This window comes from Cibotium barometz, chromosome 29 (assembly GCF_041138505.1).
Source record: "Cibotium barometz isolate CiBa-2024 chromosome 29, ASM4113850v1, whole genome shotgun sequence".
NCBI classification, from domain to species: domain Eukaryota; kingdom Viridiplantae; phylum Streptophyta; class Polypodiopsida; order Cyatheales; family Cibotiaceae; genus Cibotium; species Cibotium barometz.
In genome coordinates, this window is record NC_141074.1 from 14,899,662 (window position 1) to 14,924,628 (window position 24,967).

At 43.8% G+C, this 24,967-nt stretch overlaps 1 protein-coding gene across 2 annotated transcripts in view; it reads right to left on the reverse strand.

Annotated features, from left to right (window-relative positions):
• LOC147621888 (PPR containing protein) overlaps window positions 1–16,342 on the reverse strand; it is a 41,638-nt gene extending 25,296 nt beyond the window's left edge. For both annotated transcript variants that reach the window (XM_086822907.1, XM_086822906.1), the window contains exons 1-5: window positions 16,177–16,342; window positions 15,417–16,020; window positions 12,178–12,301; window positions 11,635–11,979; window positions 11,377–11,539 (exon numbers count right to left, since the gene is read on the reverse strand). In XM_086822907.1, coding sequence (XP_086679033.1) covers window positions 11,377–11,539; window positions 11,635–11,979; window positions 12,178–12,301; window positions 15,417–15,605 — 821 coding nt within the window. In that variant the 5' untranslated portion in view covers window positions 15,606–16,020; window positions 16,177–16,342. The remainder of the gene's footprint in view (window positions 1–11,376; window positions 11,540–11,634; window positions 11,980–12,177; window positions 12,302–15,416; window positions 16,021–16,176) is intronic.
• Between the last annotated feature and the right edge of the window lie 8,625 nt (window positions 16,343–24,967).

Here is a 24,967-nt window from a genome sequence, read left to right on the forward strand (position 1 = left end):
ATTTCTCCATTTGATGCCAAATTGGAAAAATTGAACATGGTGCTTTGCTTACAATTTGGGGGGTTTTCAAATTGAGGTCAAAATCAGCAAATTGAGCCTCTTTCAATTGCAGAAATTTGGGGCTTTTGTCAAAATTGGGCAATTGACTACACATTGAAGCAATTGGAGTGCATAAAAATTGGGGCTTTTCAGATTGGAGCATGTAATTGGGCATTATAGCTGTGATTTATCGCATATGTATACACATTGTGTGTAATTGGACAATTTGGTGCAAGTTTACACTTGCTTCACTTTGAAGGCAAAAATTTGCACATGACATTTGGTTGCCTGGCAGTGCACATTGGTGCTTGGTTTGCTTGCAGGTATATTTTGTTCACATGGCTCAAAATGCACAGATGTATTTGGTGTGCTCACCTAGGAGGACAAGTTGGATGGATCTAACTACTCCCTCTAGAGTTTCATGATCCGCAATTTGCTGGTACCCAAAGGGCTTTGGGGCATCGTGTGTGGTGATGACACACGCCCAATTACCATACAGCTAGCAACGCATCAAAGGGGAGGTGCTCAAAGAGCTCCTGAGGTAGAACCTTCTCCCACACAAGAGCAGAAGATTTGGGACTCTAGGGATGCACAGGCCATGTCATTGATAGCCCTTTCAGTGAAAAGGACTATTATTCCGCACATTCGTTCTTGCAAGACATCGAAGCTTGCATGGGACACATTGAAAGTAATGTATCAGGTACGCAACGAGGCAAGAGTTGCCTACTTGAAGAGGCAATTGGATCTTCTTTCTATGGATGAGGGTGACTCCATGGCAGATCATCTCACCAAAGTGAAAGATTTGCAGGAACAATAGCTCAAAATTGATGAGGTTATCCCAGACAGACAGTTGGTCACCAACACTCTTCATTCTTTACCACCTGCCTACTTGGGATTTCACCTCTCTCTCAACCTCTCTATGAGAGGAGGTGGTGATCCTGTCACTTTTGAAGAGCTGGTGGGTTTACTCTTGTTGCAGGAAGAGCAAACAAGAGCAAACTTATCTAGCAACCGTGGTGGAGACAAGGCATTTACAGCCAAGGATAAGGGAGCTTTAGGCATGGGGGATAACAGTCTAGCAAGGCTGGTCATGGACAGCCCTCTTCTAGTGGTGAAAAGTCTGACAAAGGGGATGCAAACAAGTCTAAAAAGAAGGGCAAATGTCACTACTGCCATAAGCCTGGACACTACATCAGTGAATGTAGAAAGCGGATTGGAAAAGAGAAAAGGAAAGAAGCAGGCAATGCAGTAGCAGACTCTTCTGATGACAAAGCACAACAATCGGCTAATGTAATTCAGGAAGAGTACACCTTTTTGGTCACATGCACTAGTGACACACCAAGTGCTTCAGACAATGATATGTCTTGCATTGCATGACAGACAGAATGTATCATGGTATTTTGATAGTGGTGCTTCGAGCTACATCACTTCATGCAAAGATGTATTTCAGCACTTGGTTTATGTTTCAAATGGCCGCATTGTATCATGTGCAGATCATACCACATATCCAGTAAAGGGAATTGGCAATGTCATACTTATTGCTGCCAATGGTGCCAATATATGTATAAAAAATGTATTGTATGTTCCAGGGATAAAGAAAAATCTGCTCTCCGTCTCAGCCATAAACGACCGAGGTTTAAAGGATGAATTTGAAGATGGGAAGTGTTTCATCAAAGGGTTATGAAATAGTCACTTCTGGAACACGATACAAAGGCTTGTATAAGCTGAACAGCTATGACAAGCGTACTTATGATGCAAATACAGTGGCTGCCCACACTCCTGCTATGCATGATGCAGAGCTATGGCATGCTCATTTTGGGCATGTAAATTTTCGGAGTTTGATGCTTTTGCAGAAGCATCATATGGTTGAGAATATGCCGCCACTTGAGTCTCCAACAAGACATGTATGTGAGGGGTGTATTTTGGGAAAGATGCAACGTAAACCATTCCCCAAAGATGGAGCTGTTAGAGCTGAAAGTAAATTATAGCTCATACATATACTGATGTATGTGGTCCAATGCGGACACCATCCATAGGGGGGCATCTTTATTTCGTCACATTCATTGATGACTACTCCAGGTTTGCTTGGGTTTACCCCTCGAAAGCGAAAGCAGAGGTGTTTACATCCTTTCAACACTTTTGTTGGAAGACTGGCGATTCCGAGTGTGTGATCTATGTCTAGAAGGTGCCTTGGATTATCCCATAAGTGGAAGCATGGGAAGTTGAAGAGCCATATATAGGCTAGAGTGGCACCTTGTCATAGTCATCTCCTCCGGCCGGTGTTTTGGGAGGCAGCTCACTGGGAGATGGGAGCCATGTGGAGGGATGCAGCAGTGCCTGTTGGGGGTGTTCATGGAGCTCGATGGTGATGCGTCTCCTACGTGCGTTAGTCTTCCACTGCGCATTCTGACATGGTATCAGAGCCCGGGCGTGTGTGGTCCTGGGCAGCTCAAGCGTGTGTGGTCCTAGGCGACCCCCTCGCGCCTCAGTGGCTTGCGGAGCTCGAATCGAGGGAGGGTTTTGAAAGGTTGGCGATTTCGAGTGTGTGATCTATGGCTAGAAGGTGCCTTGGATTATCCCATAAGTGGAAGCATGGGAAGTTGAAGAGCCATATATAGGCTAGAGTGGCACCTTGTCATAGTCATCTCCTCCGGCCGGTGTTTTGGGAGGCAGCTCACTGGGAGATGGGAGCCCGATGGAGGAATGCTGAAGTGCCTGTTGGGGGTGTTCATGGAGCTCGATGGTGATGCGTCTCCTACGTGCGTTAGTCTTCCGCTGCGCATTCTGACAACTTTGTAGCAATGGCTGAAAATATGTGTGGATGTAAAGTCCAAACACTCCGCTCAGATAGAGGTGGAGAATACATGTCAAATGCATTTAAGGATTATATGCTTCAAAAGGGCATCAAACACCAATGTATTGTGCCTTATACACCGCAGCAGACCTATGCAACTCATGTGTTGAACAGGTGTCCAACAAAAGCTTTTAAAACCATAACACCATTTGAGGCTTGGTATAGCCGAAAGCCAACAGTGGATTATATGCGTACATTTGGGTGTTTGGCATATGCACATGTGCCAAAACAACTCCGAACAAAGCTAGATGACAAAGCAATGAAATGCATTTTTGTGGGCTACAGCAATGAGAGCAAAGGATACCGTCTTTATAATCCAACAACACGTAGGATTTTTGTCAATAGAGATGTGGTATTTGCTAAAAATTCAGAACAGCCCATGTACAGCTTGTATAAAAGTAATGATACAGGCATACAGGACATGTTTGATGGGCTATTACCCATTGCAATTAGGGGGGATTCAGATCAGCCATCCCCTACACAAGAAAATCCTCATGTGGAACAGCCAGCCATTCAGCCCCCTTCTATGGAAGAAGTGGAAGATCTTGTCAAGGAAGAGCAAACAACCATAGACACAGCCAAGTCGGTGCCAAGATGGTTGCTGATAACTTTGCAAGAAAGCAAACTTGCAGCTCCACTAACAAGTAGAACAAGGACTAGTTCCAGCATATGCATCATGAGGAGTCTGCATTAGCCATGGGTGGTCTCTTTGATTCAGAAGAGCCTTCTTCTTATGAAGAAGCACATGAGAATGAGCATTGGGTGCAAGCTATGCAAGATGAAATCTCTTCTATCATGAAGAACAATACTTGGGATCTTGTGGAATTGCCGCAAGGCAAGCATGTCATTGGAACAAAGTGGGTGTACAAAGTCAAAAGGAAGTCTAATGGTACTATTGACAGGTACAAAGCAAGACTTGTGGCTAAAGGCTACTCCCAGAAAAAGGGAATAGATTATGAGGAGACTTTTGCCCCTACTTCGAGAATGACGACAATAAGATCAGTGATTGCATTGGCTGCACATAAAAGATGGAAAGTGCATCAATTGGACATCAAATCTGCATTCTTAAATGGGGATTTACAAGAGGAAGTATATGTAAATCAGCCCATTGGTTTTGTAGTTCCTAGTGAGGAACATAAAGTATGCAGGTTACACAAAGCATTGTATGGGTTAAAGCAAGCTCCAAGACCTTGGTATGATAAAATACATGTGTTAGAAGTCATCTCCTGTCTATACATATACACCAAGGCCTCTGTTGTGGGTGTGCCCGCCCTTTGTAGGTGTCTTATCATTTTTGCTCACTCCCCGTATTTTTCCCCCATTTTTCTCTATTTTTTTGTGGCATGGGAGGCAGTCTTGTAGTGGCAGGAGAACCTTGAACCTGGCCAACTGCATCTGTGGAGACACTGGAGGTGGCCGACTGCTCTGCATAGGTCGTGGACCTCCTTGATGCTGGCCGACCCCCCTGCTGCTGGCCGACTGTGCATTTCAGCAGTCGTGGGGTTTTGTGGTCCTGTCGGCTGCCCTACAGCAAGCCGACTGCTGTTGGGGGCCATATAAAATGGCCCCCAGCCCCCTTGTCACCATTGTATCATTCCGGGATTCTTTTGTGTATATAAAGTTACGCGCCTCTATCTCTCTCTCTCTCTCGTGTGCTGTTATTTTCTGCATTGTGTTTTTGCTTGTGTTCCCAGATCTGGTCATCATCTCCGCTGCGTATTCTTACAGCATACTCATCTAACAAGCCAAGGTTATGTGAATAGTCCAGCTGAAAGCACATTGTATGTGAAGAAAACCGGTGCCGATATTCTCTCAGTCATCTTGTATGTAGATGACATGCTCATTACAGGTACTAGCAAAGCACAAATTTCAAATTTTAAAGCTGATTTGAAAGCTAAATTTGATATGTCAGATTTAGGGCCTTTACACTACTATCTCGGCATACAGTTTATGCATACAGATGATGGCATTGTTATGCAACAAACTAAGTACGTAAAAAGTTTGCTAAAAAGGTTTCACATGGATGAATGTAAGCCCATTTCTACTCCAGTAGAACCAGGTGTACAGCAATGCATGATATTGGAGAGCCTTTTAAGGCTGGCATTTACAACCAAGTAGTGGGATGCCTCATTTACTTGGGTAACACGAGGCCTGACATATCTTTTGGGGTGTCTTTGTTGAGCAAATTCATGCACAGGGCAGGCACAAAGCATTGGCAAGCAGTCAAATGCATTTTTCGTTATCTTCAAGATACCCTCGATCTTGGTTTGTTCTATCCCAAGGGGACAGCTTGCAGCTTTATGCATACAGCGATTCAGATTGGGCTGGTGATTATGACACCTAGCAATCCACCAAGGAGAATTTTTTTTTTCTTGGCAGTTCATGCATATCTTAGTTGAGCAAAAAGCAACCCATTGTTGCCACATCTACTTGTGAAGCTAAGTACACGGCAGTCTTCACAGCTACAGTAGATTGTGTATGGTTGAGGAGATTATTGGCTGATCTTCGTGAGTGTCAGCAGACACCCACCACCATTCTCACTGATAGCCAAAGTGCTATGGCCGTGGCACGAAATCATGTATTTCATGCACGTACCAAGTACATTGAGATTCATTATCACTATGTCAAAGAGAGGTTACATGCAAGCCTACACAGGATAATGTTGCAGATCTATTCACAAAGGCTTTACCTCGAGAAAAGTTTGAACCTTTCCGCAAAGCTTTGGGCTTACTCTCATACAGAGAGTGATCTGCTACCTTAGACAGACACTTTCACTACAGGGGGGATTTGTAGGCATATGCTCACTTATGGTAGTGTTATGTGTGAACAGGACTTAACCAAGGACACTTTTTTCCATGTGGTTTTCCCCCTTGGATATCAAGTGTGAAAGGACACTCTACATATAATATTTTGTACTTCTATATTATATGGATGTGACACACATGCAAGGGTTGACTTGCATTTTGTGGCTACCTCACTTTTGGCTCTCTCTCTCATTTCTCTGTGTGAGCTTCTTCTTCCTACACCTAACCCTGATGTGCAAGTTTCTGTGTGTGTGAGTCCAACACCAACACGACTAACCACTGTGCGCATGAGTCCCTGTCGGACTCTCACTACCCTCTCAACCACAATGAACATATATGCAAACCTGGTTTGTGAGGGCTTCAAAAGCTCAAGGTCACTATTGGCACGAAACATTGCCAAGACCTTAGGCCTCTTGGTAACAAACTTCACCAAGCTACGGGCAGTGTCAAAGATGTCAACAATCCACCTAATCTTGGCAAGATCTTCAATGAGCAAGTCTAGGCTATGGGATGCACATGGAGTCCATACAATCTGCAGGAACTCATCCTTTAGCATCCGTCCCATAGAGACATAGTTGCTACCATTATCAATGACCACTTGCACTATGTTTGTGGGCCTATCTCCATGATAGCCTCGCGGAGGTGTGACCATATAAAAGCTCCTATCACCACTATCCCACGCATAGATGCATCAATGGCACGCAAAAACATAGTGCCCTTGCAAGAGGACACCAAAATATTGTACACATTCCTCTTGCATATATTCACATAACAATGTGCAACCATACTTGCTCCAAGTGGCTTTTAATGGCTCCATCTACACCTCCACTGCTTGTTGCTCTCTTCTCAGCTCTTTAGTGCGCAAGGTCTCATAGGAGGGTCCCTCCCACTCACATCCAATGCAACTAACTGTCCTCATGGCCTTTTTCCATCGTGGTGTGCGCACAATGTGAAAAGACAAAGCACATTGGATGAAAAGCCTAGTGAGTTTCCTAGTTGCATCTTTAATTGCCTGCTTTTGCATGCTTGCTCTTTTTAGAGAGGCTTTGGGTGCTACGGGCAAAGGGGTTCGTGTTGCCGTGGGAGTGGAACTACCAACACCCCCAAATCCTGCTTGGCTCTGTGCATCTTCCTCTGAACCCAACCATGTTCTCTTTGATGCCTCGCATGTTGTCACCAATTGGCCGACCATTTGGTCCATCTCCAGTTTTTGCGTCTCGTTCACTTGAGGCCAGGCCGGTGTCTCGTGTGAAGAGGCCAGTATTTTGCTGACATGGACGGGAGCCAGACTGGTGCCACCCGTGTGTTAGCAGGTTGGTGTCGTATGGACGGGAGCCAGACCAGTGCCACCCGTGTATGACCTGGACTGTGTTCGACCCATGGGACTGTCACGCCATGGAAGAGCCAGTATTCGTGCCGTGTTTTGCCTATGGGACTGTCACACCATAGGGAGACTCGTGCCTGGAACTGTGTCTTACCTATGGGACTGTCACTCCATAGGAAGACCAGGTTTTTACGTTTTTATGTCGTGCCAGTTTTGTGCCGACAGATACTTTGTACTTGTTCCATGAACGGGAGATATGTCCATGTTACTATTTGCACATGCACACATATTTTGCATGTTTGAAATTGTTTTCGCATGACATGTATTTGTGTGTTTGCCTGCTTGACGTGTTACTTACTGAGCAGGGACGCCTGCCAGTGAGTCGTGAAGTCTGCTCTGTATTCTGACAAGTTTTGGTGCATGTGAACAGGTGGTAAGTATGTCGCACATATTGTTTTAATGATTTATATTCTAACCTTTTATTTTATAAGGTTAGGTGTTCACATTTATTTAAAAGTGGGCACCCCCTTTGGGCACCCACTTAGGGGCCAAGGTGGGGAGCCCCACTTTTAAGTGAGTGTGGGGGTGGGCATGGTCACCTACCCACACTAGTCCCCCCACATGCATGCGTGGAAATCTCTAGTTGTAACTCCACTATAATTTTATTAAAAAAAAGCTCCCTCCTTCAAGCGTAGAAATCAATCGCTTCCATCCTTCAAGCGTATTCACCAACCTGCGCCTTCTCTCTCCCAGGCGACTGTTTCCCCTGAACTACTGGCTGCAACCAAACATGCTCCCAGGTGGCTGCTGCTGAATTTTTATGTGCCTCTGCTCCTACAGCAACCAAGCTGCTGGCTGCGTTTCTGAATAACCAGGCGCATGCTTTTACTGCTCCTACAGGCGGCTGCTCCTACAAGCGGCTGCTCCTACAGGCTGCGCTGCCTTTCTCCTCTGCTCTCAGACGTGGGCCACCTCCAACAGGCTGTGCGCCTCATTTGCAGCAAGCTACGCCAAACCTCCAGCAGGTAGCCCATGACAGGTAGCTGCGCAGGTTGTAGCCAGGGGGCAGTACACAGCAGCCAGGCGCTTCCTAGTGGCTGTTTCTCTCATCCTCTCAGGCGGCTGAATCTTCATCAGGTGGTTGCGCCTACCCACAGCAGGCGACTACACATGCTTCTCTTTCCGCAGTTGTATTCTTTCCGTGGATGATTCAAACTATCCAAAGATCACTTCTCTAACGTTTCCTCCTCCACAAGAAGGCTGCACATCCTCTCAACCGGCTACAAGAGGATCTCATATCTCCTGGGTGGCTTCAAATTCTACACAAACACCACAAGTATTGGTTCTCTATCAACCATCTACAAGTAAGTGACTTTCAGATTTGAATAAAGTATTTTATGTTTAAATCTGATAAAGGATTCATCCCGCTCGGCCAACACCCGTTCGGTGCCGGATTGTCCAAGCTCTATTGGAGAACCTCGGTCCAAAGGTACTGAGATGATCGGGAGAGCCAGGCATTAGTACGAGAGCGCCTGTTTGTGCGTGGTCTCGGAACACCAATGAGGCGTTCTCCGCGGAGTCCAGTGAAAGCACAGGACCGCAGAGATTGGTCATTCTGCTTCGAGCTTCTACATCAAGTTTCGACTTCGAGCCTATTTGTTTGGTACTGTTTTCATATGTACATGGACATTATCTGGTTCTTGGAACCCATGGAGCATTGTATTCATTAAATGGTCGGCCCGTTCCGGCCCCAGTGCTGGTGTCCATCTTTCCATTTCATTTCATTTAAATTTCAAGTTGTATTAAGTTGTCCATTTCAAATTTGTGGTTTTAAAGTTGTGCTATTAAGCGTGTGGGTGTCCAACGGAGTCCTTCCCACTTGACGGGATCGGTTTCACATGTATCCTCACTAGCCCCAATATCCTCAAGCACAAGCCCACAACCGCGTCCTGCTAGTTGCTGTCTTTTCCATTCTTGTAGCTCGGCTTTGATGTTTGAAGACACAAGTTTGCATGCACCAATGCCTTCCCCGGTTAAACCTGTGAAATGGACCTTAACACAGATTATGGACCCTCCTGAGCAAACCCCGCAAAAATTGCATTTCCACTTGTGTGCCTAAACCACCATATTTAGATACGGGAGTGACATGGGCCCACATGGCATCCTTAGTGCAAGGCATCTTGACAAATGCAAGGCTAGATTGGCACCCTGGCATGAAAACCCCCAAATTTCAAAATCTGTGTGTTTTTTACAAAATCGAAGAAAAAAAGCACAAATTAGCACAACCAACTTGAGAGTTGGCGGGCACCGAACCTCGGAAGTGCGGGAGGAGCTAGTAGGAGCTGATTTGTGCAAGGCAAGAACTCCTTCAATCAATTTCCCAATCGCCTGTAAACGTTTTTTCGAAAAACGTGCTCTCTCGATAGAAAACGTTGAAAAACGTAGGTTTTCCTAGGCAGCATGAAAGAAACGTGTTTCATTCCAATGAAACGTTTCATTTCATTCAGACGGAATGAAACGCGTTTCATTGCAACACTGGTCTCCTGGGAAAGAGATTCCTTAACGGAAGTGGGCTCTTTGTCCCAAATGATACAAGACATCAAAGCATAGTTCACCTATAACAACTCCTATGATTCACTTTTATCACGAACTCTGTGCGATCTTCAAGGTCCATCCTCTATGGTCCACTGTGGAGTTTTCTGGCTGATCATTCATAGAGAGACTGTGTTGCGTCTCCTCAATTGTAGAACACTTCTTTTGCAGTGGAAAGTAATAAAGACTACAACAAGCTAAGTAAAACCTAAAAATGTTGCACCTTCCATAGCTGGGAAGCTCATCCCACATGCCCTTTGGACCATGTTGCATAAATAAGGAGGCACCTTAAAAGACTCCTCAACTCTAAAATCTCCTCCCAATAATGTCAAAATGTATGTATGATACCAACCCATATCATGCTCATCTATATGGGCAGACTGTATGTGCCCTGAACAAAGACGATTAACTAACTGCCGTTGTAAGAAGCCTTCAGAGCCATTTAAATACACAAATGTAGCCATCTTTTGCTCTCTAAACTTGCAGCCTTGCTAGGGATAACCTGATCCCTCCTCCATTACGGGTACATGCTGCATCTCCATTGGTTGAATCTCATGATCCTCCATACAATGTGCCAGCCCTTGATCATCATCCTCACTGTGAACAGCTGGTCTTATCTCCATCGTGCATGCAATGAAGCACCAAGTCACGCAGCTCAACTGGCTGAAGCATTGCCATTTGAAAATTCAAGTGATGATGAGACTGGGCATTTACTACATACCAGCTGGTTTACCAAACATGTGCACACGGGCATTTTTGTTGCATCTCATCTGGAACCTATCAACATCAACAGAGTGATTTATTCCATACGCAGCTAATTTCCAACAGCAAGGCCACTCAGCAATATAATACGAAAGCCTTGCAGAGAAAGGGGCTTCCTAAAGTGGTTTGCCTCTCGTTGTGGGCACCTTTCCACTGCATCCGTTATTGTTTACCCAGCTGACACAGTGTCCATGCCTGGCTATTGTCACTCCATAACCATTTTCAAGGGTCCCACTTTTCCAAAGTTCTCATTCTCTCATATCTAGTCCCTTCCTACTTAGAGGGGTCAATAGCCAGGCACAACTGAAAAACCACATCATGATCTTTCCTTGGGCGCAACAAGGGCTAGCATCAAGGGTTTACCTTGCTCTTTTTTAATTTTAGTCCTCTCTTTCCACTGCTAAGCTTTTGTATACTCTTTTTCTAAGAATGATCGGCAATGCCTTGGATAGCCTAATCTGCTACAAGGTGCCTTGTAACAGGCTTTAATGCTCTAGTTTCTCAGTTTAATCGTCGTTGTCGGCATGCTCTACCAACTGCAGGATCTACCAGGAATTTTCTGTTCCGAGCAGATGAAGCCTCTTGCTCTTGAGGCCGAGTCTCTCACATGAGCGTAGGCATTAACTGATGCATATGACAAGTGTCTTCAACATGAAAAATTTACCCAATCCAAACTGTTTGTAGATAGTGACAAGCTTGAAGACCAACCACTCTGATGCTTTTGGGGTGGGCAATGACATTGCATGAAGCAAACCCCCTCACTTCACTTGCACTCCTAGAGAGTTGGTCTCCATGTCGTCACACGAGAGCCTTTAGAAAGAAGTGTCAGTTCCTATTACACCATAAAGCTTGCCAAGAAATGTATCTGATCCTGAAAAATATGCAAGCTGCAGAAAACTTGTGGTCCAGCATTATTGCTTGGAGCTGCCAGGTAAGCATGGGCACATTAAAAGTGTTGGCATTTCAAATTAGAGTTGGTTCAACCTCGACAAGCTACCTACCATTCAGCATCCTCATATGGCATATTGGGACGCTCCACAAGCTCCAGCCCATGAACAACCACAAACCGCACACGTTTCTCTTCTCCTGAAATCAGATGCGGGAACCTGTTCCTTGCCTCTATAGCAGATGCCATCTCTCTTCTTTTGTAGTTATATGTTGAACCTATGAAGACATATACCAATAAACATGGTTAAAATCACTTATTGTGTGCTTTTGGCAGTAAAAGCATGCATATTACTATATGAACTACCTCTTACCAGATTTTGGGTATAGTTTGACAAGCCTCCTATAAAGCCCACCAGCAGCTTCTAGTGCCACTCCCATGGTCTTCTCATGCACATTATCCAAAGTTGCAAGGCGAACATTTATTTCACTAATGAGGGTCTCATATAGATTAGCCACATATGCTAGAGGTAACACATACTTAGGGTCCCCCTCGAACTGGACATCTCGTGTCTTCCTTTTCTTTTGCTTGTCTTTCCCATTGGGACTATTGTACGCTGGATCAGGGGTTTCAGCACATGAGATCACATGTGCAGTGATGAAATTGGAAAGCAGAAGATCTAAAAATCGTGAACGGGCAGCTTCAATAGGGATTACATCTGCCAATTTAGTCAGAAGCAAAAAGTTAGTAAATTAAACAATACCAGAAACACATCAAAAGAGCACTAAGACATTAAAGTGCCTTCAAGCCAGGGCCCTACTTAGCTCATAAAACGGTGAGCCCAACAGAATATTAAACATTATTACATCCAAAGTGGATTATGAATTTATTATTAAAATGAATTATTGAAACTCACCAGCATCAGTCAGCACACCATATGGTGACCTTGGAGGCTCTTCATTATCAAGTGGCAAAGAATGATCTTCCACATCCACCACTTGTAGTTGTAGAGAGTGACCATAAGATTGGGTAACACAATCCTAAGAGCACAAATTAGCTCAATCTTCAGTAACACAAGTAAAGTAAAAAGTAAAGAAGCTAAAGTACACACTGCAACGTCCTAATGAAAGAAGGTAAGTAACAGTACTAGTAAAAAGTAACAATACTAGTAAAATAAAGTAAAAGGACAAAAACAACGAGCAAACCTTCAGTCATAGTCTTTTTTATCAACCTTAAGAGAATACCCACTCTTGACATTCTTTATCTCTAGCCTAGAGATTAAAACTTACCATTCCATTTGATGCCTAGCAACTGACCTGAGCACAACACACCTCTTAAGCCACAAATACTCATTGTCTTGCTTTATAGGCTTCCAACCTCATGTGACACGTCTTTGTTAAAAATATGATGAATGATCCAGCATCCATATGTGTGTGCCTTAGTGACATTAGCCTACGGCCCCCAAGACTCTAAGGTAAAGTGGCAGTTACCAGAATGGATAAGATATAGGCGGATTCCAGAGCATGTAGGTGACAACTAGATGGCACTGAGTTGCACCTACCCCATTCAATTTGAAAAGGTGGAGAGATTCCTTTCTGACATCTGTACAAGAATATGCTGGAGAATAAGAATTGACTATATTAACTTCGTGGAAACTCTATGATACTTCTTCATGCTTGGAGTTCATTCTTCTTGTGTTGAGAGAGTTGTTTAGTGATAAGTGCTTATAGGCATCCAACCTCATGTGACACCTCTTTATTAAAAATATGATGAATGATCCAGCATCCATATGTGTGTGTTTTAGTGACATTAGCCTAAGGCCCCAGGCTCTAAGGTAAAGTGGCAGTTACCAGAGTGGATAAGATCTAGGTGGATTCTAGAACATCTAGAAGACAACTAGATGGCACTGAGTTGCACCTACCTCATTCAATTTGAAAAGGTGGAGAGATTCCTTTCTAGCACCTGTACAAGAATATGCTGGAGAATAAGAATTGACGGTATTAACTTTCTGGAAACTCTAAAATATTTCTTCACACTTGGAGTTCATTCCATGATTCACACTTAACCATAAACTTGCCATGGTCATATTTTCATCATTATCCTTGTGTTGAGAGAGTTGTTTAGAGATAAGTGCTTTGTGCTTTATAAACTTTGTGTTAGTTTCACTAGATTCAAGCCTGTCAGATGAGTTTCATTTCTTCTCATTGAAAATATACAATTGCAAGTTAATAACAAAGCTGCTATTAACTGCCATTGCCCGATGCCACTCAAAGCTCCATTCAAGAGCTACCTTATCTTGTTGTTACGATCCCATGGCTTTGCCCCCATATAACAACGGCGCTTCCTCCTCTTCAGAGTTCACCTCGCACACTAATAGCCCTTAGCCCTTGCGCTGGTCCTAATAGCCCCTACGCTTGACTAAGCCATAATCCTAACCTTCGGTTAGCACATTCCCTTAACCCGAGGTTATCCTGCCCTCAGTTAACATTGACCCAAGGCCCAATTTAGGGATGTAACAAACATTTTGCAACATGGCCACTTGGAAATATCTCTCTCTACCTTGGTGCACCCACCAAAGGTGAAGTATGGGGCCCCCTTTTGGAGACAAGATCTTAGTGAGGCAACCTAGAAGCAGACTCCAAGTGATGATGCTCTCATTTATGATCAAGAGCCTATAAATAGGCAAGATCGCTTCCTTTTGTATTCATCTTATCCCAAGCTTTGTGGGACAGATCATAGATGTTACCTATTGGAGGCCATGTTGGCTAGGATCTATGTACGTCTTGATACATATATACAGAAAACACTATTTGAGCAACATATCTCTCTCCTCTCTATTCATCTTTGCATTTTTGCATGGTTCTTAATACGCGCAATTCTTCCACATGTTACATTGGTATTAGAGCCTGGTGGAACTCCTAGAGTTGTTGAATTGGTGCAAATTTGGAAATCAAATAGTACAAAGGTGCCGATTTTTGGTCCAGACAGGAAAATGCAGCCAAGTGGTTCTTCAACATTGAGTATCCCAATGAAGCCGAAATGAGGGCAGCTATGGGGTATAGAGCTCCCATGTGGGTATAAAGCATCATGGGGTATACAGCCCCCATGTGGTACAAAATGAGGGCAGCCATGGGAAAACGCATAGTACAAAGGTGGCTGTTTTTGGTCCAAACGGGAAAACACAGCCAAGTGGTTCTTCAACATCAAGTATCCCGGTGAAGCCAAAATGAGGGCAGCCATAGGGTATAGAGAAACAGTGTTTTCTGTATATATGTATCAAGATGTACATAGGTCCTAGCCAACATAGCCTCCAAAAGGCAACATCTATGCCTGTGACCTGTCCCACAAAGCTTGGGATCAGATGAATATAAATGGAAGTGATCTTACCTAATTATAGGCTCCTAATTACCCCTATGTTGCAGTCAGCCAATGTTGGCCAGGCCCTTGGACAAATAAAATGCAAAAGTAGACATAAAATGCCAAATTGCCAGAAAATGTCCTCTAGCTTCTTCTTACTACCTCTGGTAAAATTCCTAACATTAACCCTGGCTGTTTACTGCCCCAAAAGGTGCCTATACAACATAGACTAAAACTGGGGATTAGCATGTCTACATGCTGCGCATGTGACATCCCCTCTTGCCAAGATTGATGACGGGAATCCAATTAATCTTGGACGACTGACGTTATCCCTTTACTGCATGTGGACTCCATCCTTGGCATCTTGGTTCCAAAACTTGAGGCACTCTTGACCACTTGGATCTTGTCTTGAAAACCTGTTGTTATCCTTGGATTGTTCCAATCTCTAGTGCTCTGTTGCGACTTGTTCTTCTTGTCCCCTCCTTGGGCTGAAGCCTTGTACCTTTTCTAGGGCTGAGAGTTAGATCCCATCTTGGAAACCTGCATCCCCTTGTTCCTCTCTCCATCCTTGTAGTGTGGCAGTCGGGCTGAGCATCTAGGGGCTTCATATCCCACGATACCCACATGGGAGCAGCAACACATCTCAATCTTCTCTCTGTTCATCACGTCAAAGCCACTTTGTGCGCACATGCACCTTTCTTCTAAGTAGCATGCTTTCATGTAGGACTGCATGATAATTGATACTTATATGATGAAAAAGCTACAACAAACAGAAAGCAAAAGAGATGTCATTCATACCGCAGAATCAGTGTCGTCCTCCTGCTCCAAGCTATCTGCAGGATGGCCATTTTGGTCCCTATCAGCGGCGATTCCATCAATGTCTCCACTTCTGGAGTCCACTGTATTCAGATCATGGAGAGGGCTCACAATGAGGGTGTTGCCTCCATTCAAATTGTAATGGGTTACAGGCGGTAGCCGGCCCCCCATTTTGTCTATCCCTCTCGGACAAAGGAGAGACGTAAAAGAAAAAGGGGCATTGAAAGCCAGACTGGGGGTTTTGGACGGCAAAGTCGGAATGCTGTTTTCCCGGCAGCTTTAATCCAGTCGAGGCAGCTTGACTGGTGTCGATTTTGTTCCAACGGGCAGGACTGTCAGCCGAGCTTCAGTGCTTGCCAGAAACGGCAGCTCGAATCGTCAGAAGCAGCTCTTCCAGCAGGATGCTCCGTCGGTTATGTCGACTTCGCTACGGCAGAAAATTAAGTCGATATTGGAACGGGAGGTAATATTACTCCGTCGGGAAGGTATGGGGTACTAGAAGTACGAGTCCAGTGAGAAGGGGGCGACGGAAAAGCTGATGAGTCCGTCGATGCCAGTACAGAGCACGGCAAGTTTCTCCAGAGAACTGCACAACAGCGAAGCTGCGGGAGCTGAGAAATGGAAGGGGACATGAAGGGCAAAAGAGATCGAAGAAAACAGATTTCGGGCTTCGCAGAAGAACGGCAAAATTGATGCATACGGCAGTGGATTTGAGCTAGAATTTGAAAGAGAAGCGCGGTACCTCTAAGAAGCTTTGGAGATTCGGGTCCGTGCCTCGCACCTTAGGTACGCCATCGCCAAACCTGCTTGAGAAAAACTCTGTGGATCGACTTGTTGCCGAACCTACTAACCCTCTCCCCTTGCCACGTGCAAAGCCTTAGCACCACGAGCCCAACAACGCTAACAATAACTAGTACTGCACCCGCGTATTCCCTCTCTACAACCATCTCTCTCTCTCTCTCTCTCTCTCTCTCTCACACACACTCTCAAATGTTGAAACTCTCTACACACCTGCTCTCTCTCTCTCTCACACACTCTCAAATGTTGAAACTCTCTACACACACACACACACATGCACACACTCCCTCTCTCTTCTTACACATAGAAGCGCTCTCTCTCTCTCATTCACAGATACACACACACTCACTCTCTCTCTCTCTCTCACGCACACATACACATGTAAATATATAGTATATACAATATTATGTTTTAGATACATATACCAACAACAATAATAATAATAACTAGTATTGCACCCGCGTATTCCCTCTCTACAACTCTCTCTCTCTCTCTCTCTCTCTCTCTCTCTCTCACACACACACACACACACATGCACATGACACGTACACACACTCTCAAATGTTGAAACTCTCTTTCTCTCACACATGCACACACATACACATCTGCTCTCTCTCTCTCTCTCTCTCTCTCTCTCTCTCTCACACACACACACATGCACACACTCCCTCTCTCTTCTTACACTCTCCTACACATAGAAGCGCTCTCTCTCTCTCTCTCTCTCACTCACTCACTCACACACACACACGGGTGTGCACACATACACTCTCTCTCTCTCTCTCTCTCTCACGCACACATACACGTATGTAAATATATAGTATATACAATTATGTTTTAGATATATATACCTATACATAGACACATATACTTATACATATATACATGTATTTAAAAATATAAATACAAACATGGACATAATTTAATTAATTTTGATTAAATTTTAATGTGCGAAGATGGGTAATAAGATGTGGTCACTTTTAAATATATAGATAAATATATCATACACACATCGAAACACACACATATGCACACACACACACACACACACACACACAAACATATATATATATATATATATATACATATACATACATACATATGTATGTACGTATAAATGTAAATAAAAACACATACAAATATACATATATGTTTTCTATTTAATTTATATTTTATTAAAAGCTACTTTTTATTCTCTATCTCTCACGCTCTTTCTCTCTCTTTTCACCCTCCCTCATTACATCTCTCTCTCTCTCTCTCTCTCTCTCTCCAGGTCTGCCCCATCTCACTCTCTCTTAAGCACATTCTACACATAGATACAGATGTACGCACATGCATGCATATACTCTCTCTCTCACTCTCTCTCACACACATGTACACACCGCATATACACTAATGCAAACGCACACTCTCTCCTCCCACACGAACTATCTCCTACGTAAAAATTATCTTCCTCTCTCTCTCTCTCTCTCTCTCTCTCTCTCTCTCTCTCTCTCTCTCTCTCTCTCACGCACCTATACACACACGCACATATACTAATGCAAACGGACATACACTAATGCAAACGCACACTCTCTCCTCCCACACAAACAATCTCCTACATAGAAAATCTCTGCCTCTCTCTCTCTCTCTCTCTCTCTCTCTCTCTCTCTCACACACACACACACACACACACTTAAATAGATTTACACACATATATATAATTTTAATTAATTAAATTTTAGATTAAAATTTGATGGTAGGGATGAGTGGTGAGGTGTACTCACTCTCAAATAAATGCATCTTACATGTAATGTCTCTCTCTCTCTCTCTCTCTCTCTCTCTCTCTCTCTCTCTCTCTCTCTCTCTCACACACACACACACACACATGCACGTGCACATGCATACCCTCTTTCTCTCACATACACATGCACACAAAGGCAATGGCAACAAATGTTTATACAGACCAGCAAACTGTAATATCAGACAGCCTCAAGGGATGGCATGAAGAATCAAAAGAGGAGATAGTCTAATCCTGCAGGCAATCTCGAATTTCCAACAGTGGAATCGGCAAAAAAGGCTGAAGCATCTGAATTATATCACGCCAAAGACGACGATAATGAGGTCCCAGGCCATAATGTGCAGCAGCCTGTGGAAAAGAAAGAGGGGAGCCATCAGGATGGATGACATCTCCCACAGAGGTAACACCCTTTGAGTGGAGAAAATATGAACGCCGGGGTTCTTCACTGAAAATGCTTTGGACCAGTGGATGCTCTCAGCGCGGAGAGAGTTGCCTTGTAAGGAGCCGCGACCATTCCATTTTAAATTTGAAAGGACAAGCTTCCAATCAGCAAGTAATCCAGAAATGAGAGGACAGCCCTTAATTTTTCCAGTAATGTAACCAAGAATAAAATCCCAATGAGTAGGTTGCCAATGGCCAAAAGCGGAAGTCGTCACATGAAGTAACAAATGACGGATCATCGCTGTCCAAGGCTGAGTGCCTTCCAGAAATTGAAGCATCAATTTACCTCTGTGGGCAAGAATATGCACCTGTAAATTAAGGATATTCAAGCCTCCATGCATTTTAGGGGTGCACAAACGATTTGCCGAAAGCAAACGTACTCTCTTTTTCCCCTGCTTCGACCTCCAGAATATCTCAAAGATGGTGGACACAAATAATTTCAGCTCCCCCTTAGAAAACCTGATGAGAGGAAGGTAGAACTGAATATAAGCAACCAAGATGGATTGGAGAATCCGTAAACAAACATGCAATGGCCATGTTGCAAGTTTCCAGTATTCCAACTTTTTCTTGAGCTTTGCCAAGACCCAATCTGTTTGTTGACGGCGAGTGACTGACCATCCCAAAGGATATCCCAAATGCCTAATCAAATTAGTGGAGTGAACTATTTCTCCTGGCCATAGCAAATTATGCCACTGTTTTGAATGCAGAGGCAACAATTTAGATTTCTGAAAATTGATTTCTAAACCAGCCGCAAGGGCAAACAAAGAAAGAGCCTGCATCAAAGTAGAGAGATCCTGATGTGTGTTGCGAGGAAGAAAAAAAGAATCGTCAGCACATGCCTGAGCAACCAACTGACGTCTATTCTGAATGTCCAATCCATGAAGACTGCCAGTATCAACCAAATGATCTATATAAAGAAGCATGGGATGCGTCGCTATAGAATACAAAATAGCACTTAAAGGGCATCCCTGCCTAACTGAACGATGCAAAGTCCATGATTCTGAGAGATCTCCTGACAATATACAAGCCGCCTAGCTATCAGCATAAAGCCAGTAAATGATATTCTGCATTTTTTCTCCAAATCCCAGAGCACGCATGGTTTCTTGAATGAACCCCCATTTAATAGTATCAAAAGCCTTAGCAATATCCACTTGCAATAATAAGACATCCTGCTGCGTGTATTTGGCATATTCAATGCCAATATAAGCATTTGCAATGTTATCTGTAATGTGCCTGCGAGGAATAAATCCATATTGTGCAGAATGGAGTCCATCATTCAAGCAACCCTTAATGCGATTGACAACCATTTTACTGATAATCTTGTATATCACCGGCATAAGGGTAATTGGTCTCCAATCTGCCAAAGACTGACATAAGTGTTTTTTAGGCAACAGCTTCACTAATCCTTTTTTCCAGGAAGCTGGCATTTGCCTTGTCTCCCAGGCAATGTTTACCATACGCAGCAAAGGTAATTTGAGGGTGTCCCAATATGCAATAAAAAATTCAACTGCAAGGCCATCCCATCCTGGAGCTTTCCATCGGCCACAAGACCTGATTGCATCAGACAGTTCTTGTTCAGAGAATTTTGTTTCTAGTTGTTGCGCCTGAGTAGCAGAAAGGATGGGGGATACATGCTGTAATAACCGATGACGTGCATCACACACTTCCATGGAGTGAGAATTGTCCTCACCAAATTGAGAGGAGAAATGGGTAACACAAGTCGCAGCCAATTGTGCTCGGGTGGAGGTCCACGTGTCATCTGAAATTAAAGTGCGACATATAGATGCAGCTTGTTTTTTGGAATGTAAACTCTTGAAAAAAATTTTGGAAGAGCAGCCTTTGTCCAAAAGCGCCTGTTGTCGTGCCCGTATCTCCCATTTGACAACCTTTCGTCGGTGATCATTTACCTGAATACAGTGACAAGCTTGACATAAAGAAGTGGCTTCAGCCAAAGTTAGGGAGCGAAGATGACTAAGCTCGATTAACGATTGGCATGTTTGCTTAGCATAAGCAACAGTCTGTCTCCAACCTTCCAGATACTGTTTACCATAATCACGGATGACTGATTGCATGCGAGCAATAAAAGCTGTCCATGCATAATCCAAGTCAATGAAAGATTGAGGAGAGAGTGGCTGACAGGCCTCAAGTATCAGTGCTTTGAATGCATCATGCTCCAAGTAACTATTATTGATGATAAGCAACCTTCGAAGTGGCAATTTGTCATCAGGCATGTCGTGCAGATGAACTCTGAGCCATAAGGGTACATGATCTGAATATGTAAATGTATAATCCACCCACAATTTGGTCGTGAGAGTATCATAATGAAACGGATCAAGCTGATACCATCGATCCAGGCGAGCTTTGTAAGTGGATTGTGCATTATGTTGGAAGGTATACCCAGGCATCAAGGGCTGAGATTCTTTCCAAAGTTCAATCAGATTAAGCGTTGCTATAAAATCTGCCCACGAAGACGTCTCAGTAGCAAGCATATGTGTACGACCGGATGTATTATCACCAGGTTGAGGGGCATTATTGAAATCTCCACATATGAATGCTTTCTGTCTCCAAGGGTACAATTTCATTTGTTGCCATATCTGTCCTCTAGCCTGTGAGGATTGAGGTGCATATATTGATGCAAATTCAAAGATTTCACCCTGAATAAAGCACTGCATAACCATCCATCTGCCTTGGAGGTCATTAAATGCCATGACTGGCTGTAAATGATGTTTCACAAGAAAAAGTACACCCGAAAAGGCATGGTGGCCTGCATAAAAAATATCATAACCAGCATAATGGCCTTGCTGTCCAGCGTAGTGATGTTGATTGTGTTCCTGAAGAGCAACAATATCTGGCTGCATACGCTTCAAATATGCCCAAACCATCTTCCACTTTTTAGGGTCACACAAACCCTGTACATTGAAAGTTAGAACTGTGATATATATGACATCATATTTATAGTGTATGTACAGTATGAACAAAAAAGTAGCTCAAGCTTGCATTTCCTCCACAGGATCTGCACCCCGATCAGGAGGAGGAATATCTATGAGACGGGTGGCTAGCAGGCTAGCAGCCTCTTCTTCGGGAAACAGAGTACGACCTGCAGTTACAGTAGCCCAGGTGATGCCAATTCCAGAATTTTCTTCTAGGGTATGCCCACTAGAGGAGGCTCCATTCCAAGTTCTAGAAGGCAAAGGACGCCTGGGGATAATTGTCCTGCGCGGTGGTTGAGATGTTTCTTGAAGTGTCTTTTCTTTTCCTTTTGGTGAAGAAGTAGAGGGATTAGCCACAGCTACATTCATATTAGAAGAGACTGGCATTTTGCCTTTTTCTTGAGGCATAACAGGAGTCTTTAGACTTTTGTTTTTAACCCCTGAAGGACCAGGAGTGTCCTTATTCTGCATTGGGATGGGCAAGGCATCAGGCGGCATCTTATGGAGGACCAGAGGACATTGAGATGCCATATGTCCAAACTTTTTGCACTCAAAGCATGCGCCTGCAAAAAGACCCCATTTGAGTCTGAAAAAAGCACTCCCCATGGAAACGTTATTTATGTTTCTTGAAGTGTCTTTTCTTTTCCTTTTGGTGAAGAAGTAGAGGGATTAGCCACATCTACATTCATATTAGAAGAGACTGGCATTTTGCCTTTTTCTTGAGGCATAACAGGAGTCTTTAGACTTTTGTTTTTAACCCCTGAAGGACCAGGAGTGTCCTTATTCTGCATTGGGATGGGCAAGGCATCAGGCGGCATCTTATGGAGGACCAGAGGACATTGAGATGCCATATGTCCAAACTTTTTGCACTCAAAGCATGCGCCTGCAAAAAGACCCCATTTGAGTCTGAAAAAAGCACTCCCCATGGAAACGTTATTTATGGTAACAGCATAAGATTCCGGAGTGGGCTGATCCGTGTCCCATAAAATACAGAATCGATTTGAGTTGCCATTTGGTCTAGGAGGGCATACAACCTTTCCTAGAGATGCTACAATTTTAGGTAACAAGGAGGCCAAACATTGGGGGAAGTCCACCACTTCTACCCAAACAGGACAGCGATGCTTAATCAAAGCCTGATAGTCTCTGGTGGGGGACCATGGCAATACATGAACCATCTGTTGTCCATAGAAGAGAGGGGAGTGCTCTAAAAGCGTTTGCTTATGGTGCTCATCCACCATAATGACCTCAAAGAAACCTCTTGCCACAAAATGGACTTTGCGAACAAAACAACCACCCAATGTCCGTGTCAACCAATTCCCGACATCAGCAGCACAACAGGCATCCTGCCTGGGAAAAAAATAATCACAGCATGCTTTGCATATTCTCGAATGGGATCTATGATTTCATCTACATCCACTGCAAGTCCCACCATAGGAACAGGATCTTTCCAATTCTTGCGTGTATCCTGAAATCCTTCATGCATTACCTCATAGATCAGCCCAGCCTCGGGCGTTTCAGGCACAAGGTCATCCTGACCTACAGCCTGCTTTTGTTTTTTATGAGCATAATATTTTGTAGGAGAAGCCATGATGAGATAATAGGCACTAGGTAAAGTCGGTGCAGAAAGGCGATATCAGGACAGCTGGACAGAGAATCGAGGGCGTTGCAGAGGCACCAGCGAACAGTCGCAGTGGACCCACGAGCAAGGACGGGTACTCTAGAAGCAGAATCCGGCGACCAAAATGCAGAACTGGGCGATTAGGATAATGGCGAGGCAGTCTGCTGAGCAATTTCGGCGACGAATTGAAGCTGCGAGGGAACCAGGTGCTCACGGGAGCAGCAAACGATGGAGTCGAGTCGAGGCTGATGGACCACGCAGGGTCTCTCTCTCAACAGTATACACACACCCATGCGCTCGCACGCGCGCACACACACACACACACATACACGAGCACACAAAGAAGAAAGGCGAGCTATACACCAGGTCGTGAACCCTAGAACAAGCTCTGCAGAGCGTCGACACACACCACACTCCTCACACACACACACACACACACACACATACATTCATGCACACACACAAACACACCTCTCTCATGCACACGTGCACACTCTCTCTCTCTCACACACACACACACACCCTCATGTAAATATATATTATCTATAATATTATGTTTTATTATATTTAGAGACGTATACCTATATATACATGTGCATTTATAAAATAAATAAACATATATACACATATATTTTTAATTAATATTAAATTTTAATACGTGGGGATGCATGATGAGGTGTGTTCACTCTTAAATAAGTGTATCTTATATACAATGTCTTTTGTCTTCTCTTTTGCATACATATGTGTGTGATTGTGTAATGTCTTCATGCGTGCATGTGTCGTGCAAGTGTCTTGATTGTGTGTATGTGTTAGTGTGTATTTGTTGTGTGTATGTACATGGTGTGTATGTTTTTATTTATGTGTATCCATAGCGAGTGTCTACATGTACGTGTGTGTGAGCATGTGAATATACTCGTGTGTACATCTATGTGTGTGCAGCAGGTGCATATGTGTGTGTGAGTGTGTGCATGTCCATGTATGTGCACATGTACTTGTGTATGTGAGTGTATGTGAGTGTATTTATGTGCTTGTGTGCATGTATGCACATGTGTGTATGTGCAAGCTTGAGTATGTGTGCAAGTGTGCATATCTCTATATGTTGCAGTGTGCGAGTGCGTGTATGTGTGTTTGTATGCGTGTGTGTGTGTGTGTGTGTGTGTGTGTGCATGAACATACATGTGTGCGTCGACATACATATAAATCTATTTATATATACATGCTTACATACATATAGATACACATACATACATAATATATATGCGTGTGTATGTATATTCTCTCTCTTACACATGCACATAATATGTGTGTGTGTATGTATATTCTCTCTCTTACACATGCACATAATATAATATTAGAAGATATGTGTGTGTGTGGAGGAAAGGGAAGGGGTGGTCAACTTGCTTTCTAATGTATTATATATATATATATATAATAAACTCATTCAATGAGTAAATGGTTTGATGGTGACAACTAATTGTGAGTCCCAATGCATCTAGGTGTGTGGGAAAGAAACCCCCAAACACTTGTCTTCTCTTCTCCTTTCTCCTTTTCAAAAAATCTCCCTCTCCTTTCTCCACGTAAAGTGGTTGGCACTCTTCCTGAAAAGATGCAGGGGGGGAGAAGAGAGCTTGAGCTCTTGTAAACACACACACTCACAAACCCTAAAAGAGAACACACAAGGTGAGAGGCTGAAAATCTTCTTCTTCTTCACACAACACTCAACACACCATATACAAAAGATAAGAGTACACACCATATGAAAAGGTACTCAACCAAATACATACTAGGGTTCTCTATAGTGTGAACCCAACTAAATGAGCTAGCGCTATAACTATGCCAATCTATAGAATGGCTATCACACAGCCTGTCATCCCACTGGCCGCATATCACCCATGATCTCACCAACCATGCCAGTGGTGTAAGTGTGGGGCCTATCCCCCAGGCGGGTCATCAATGTCCACCGCCTCAC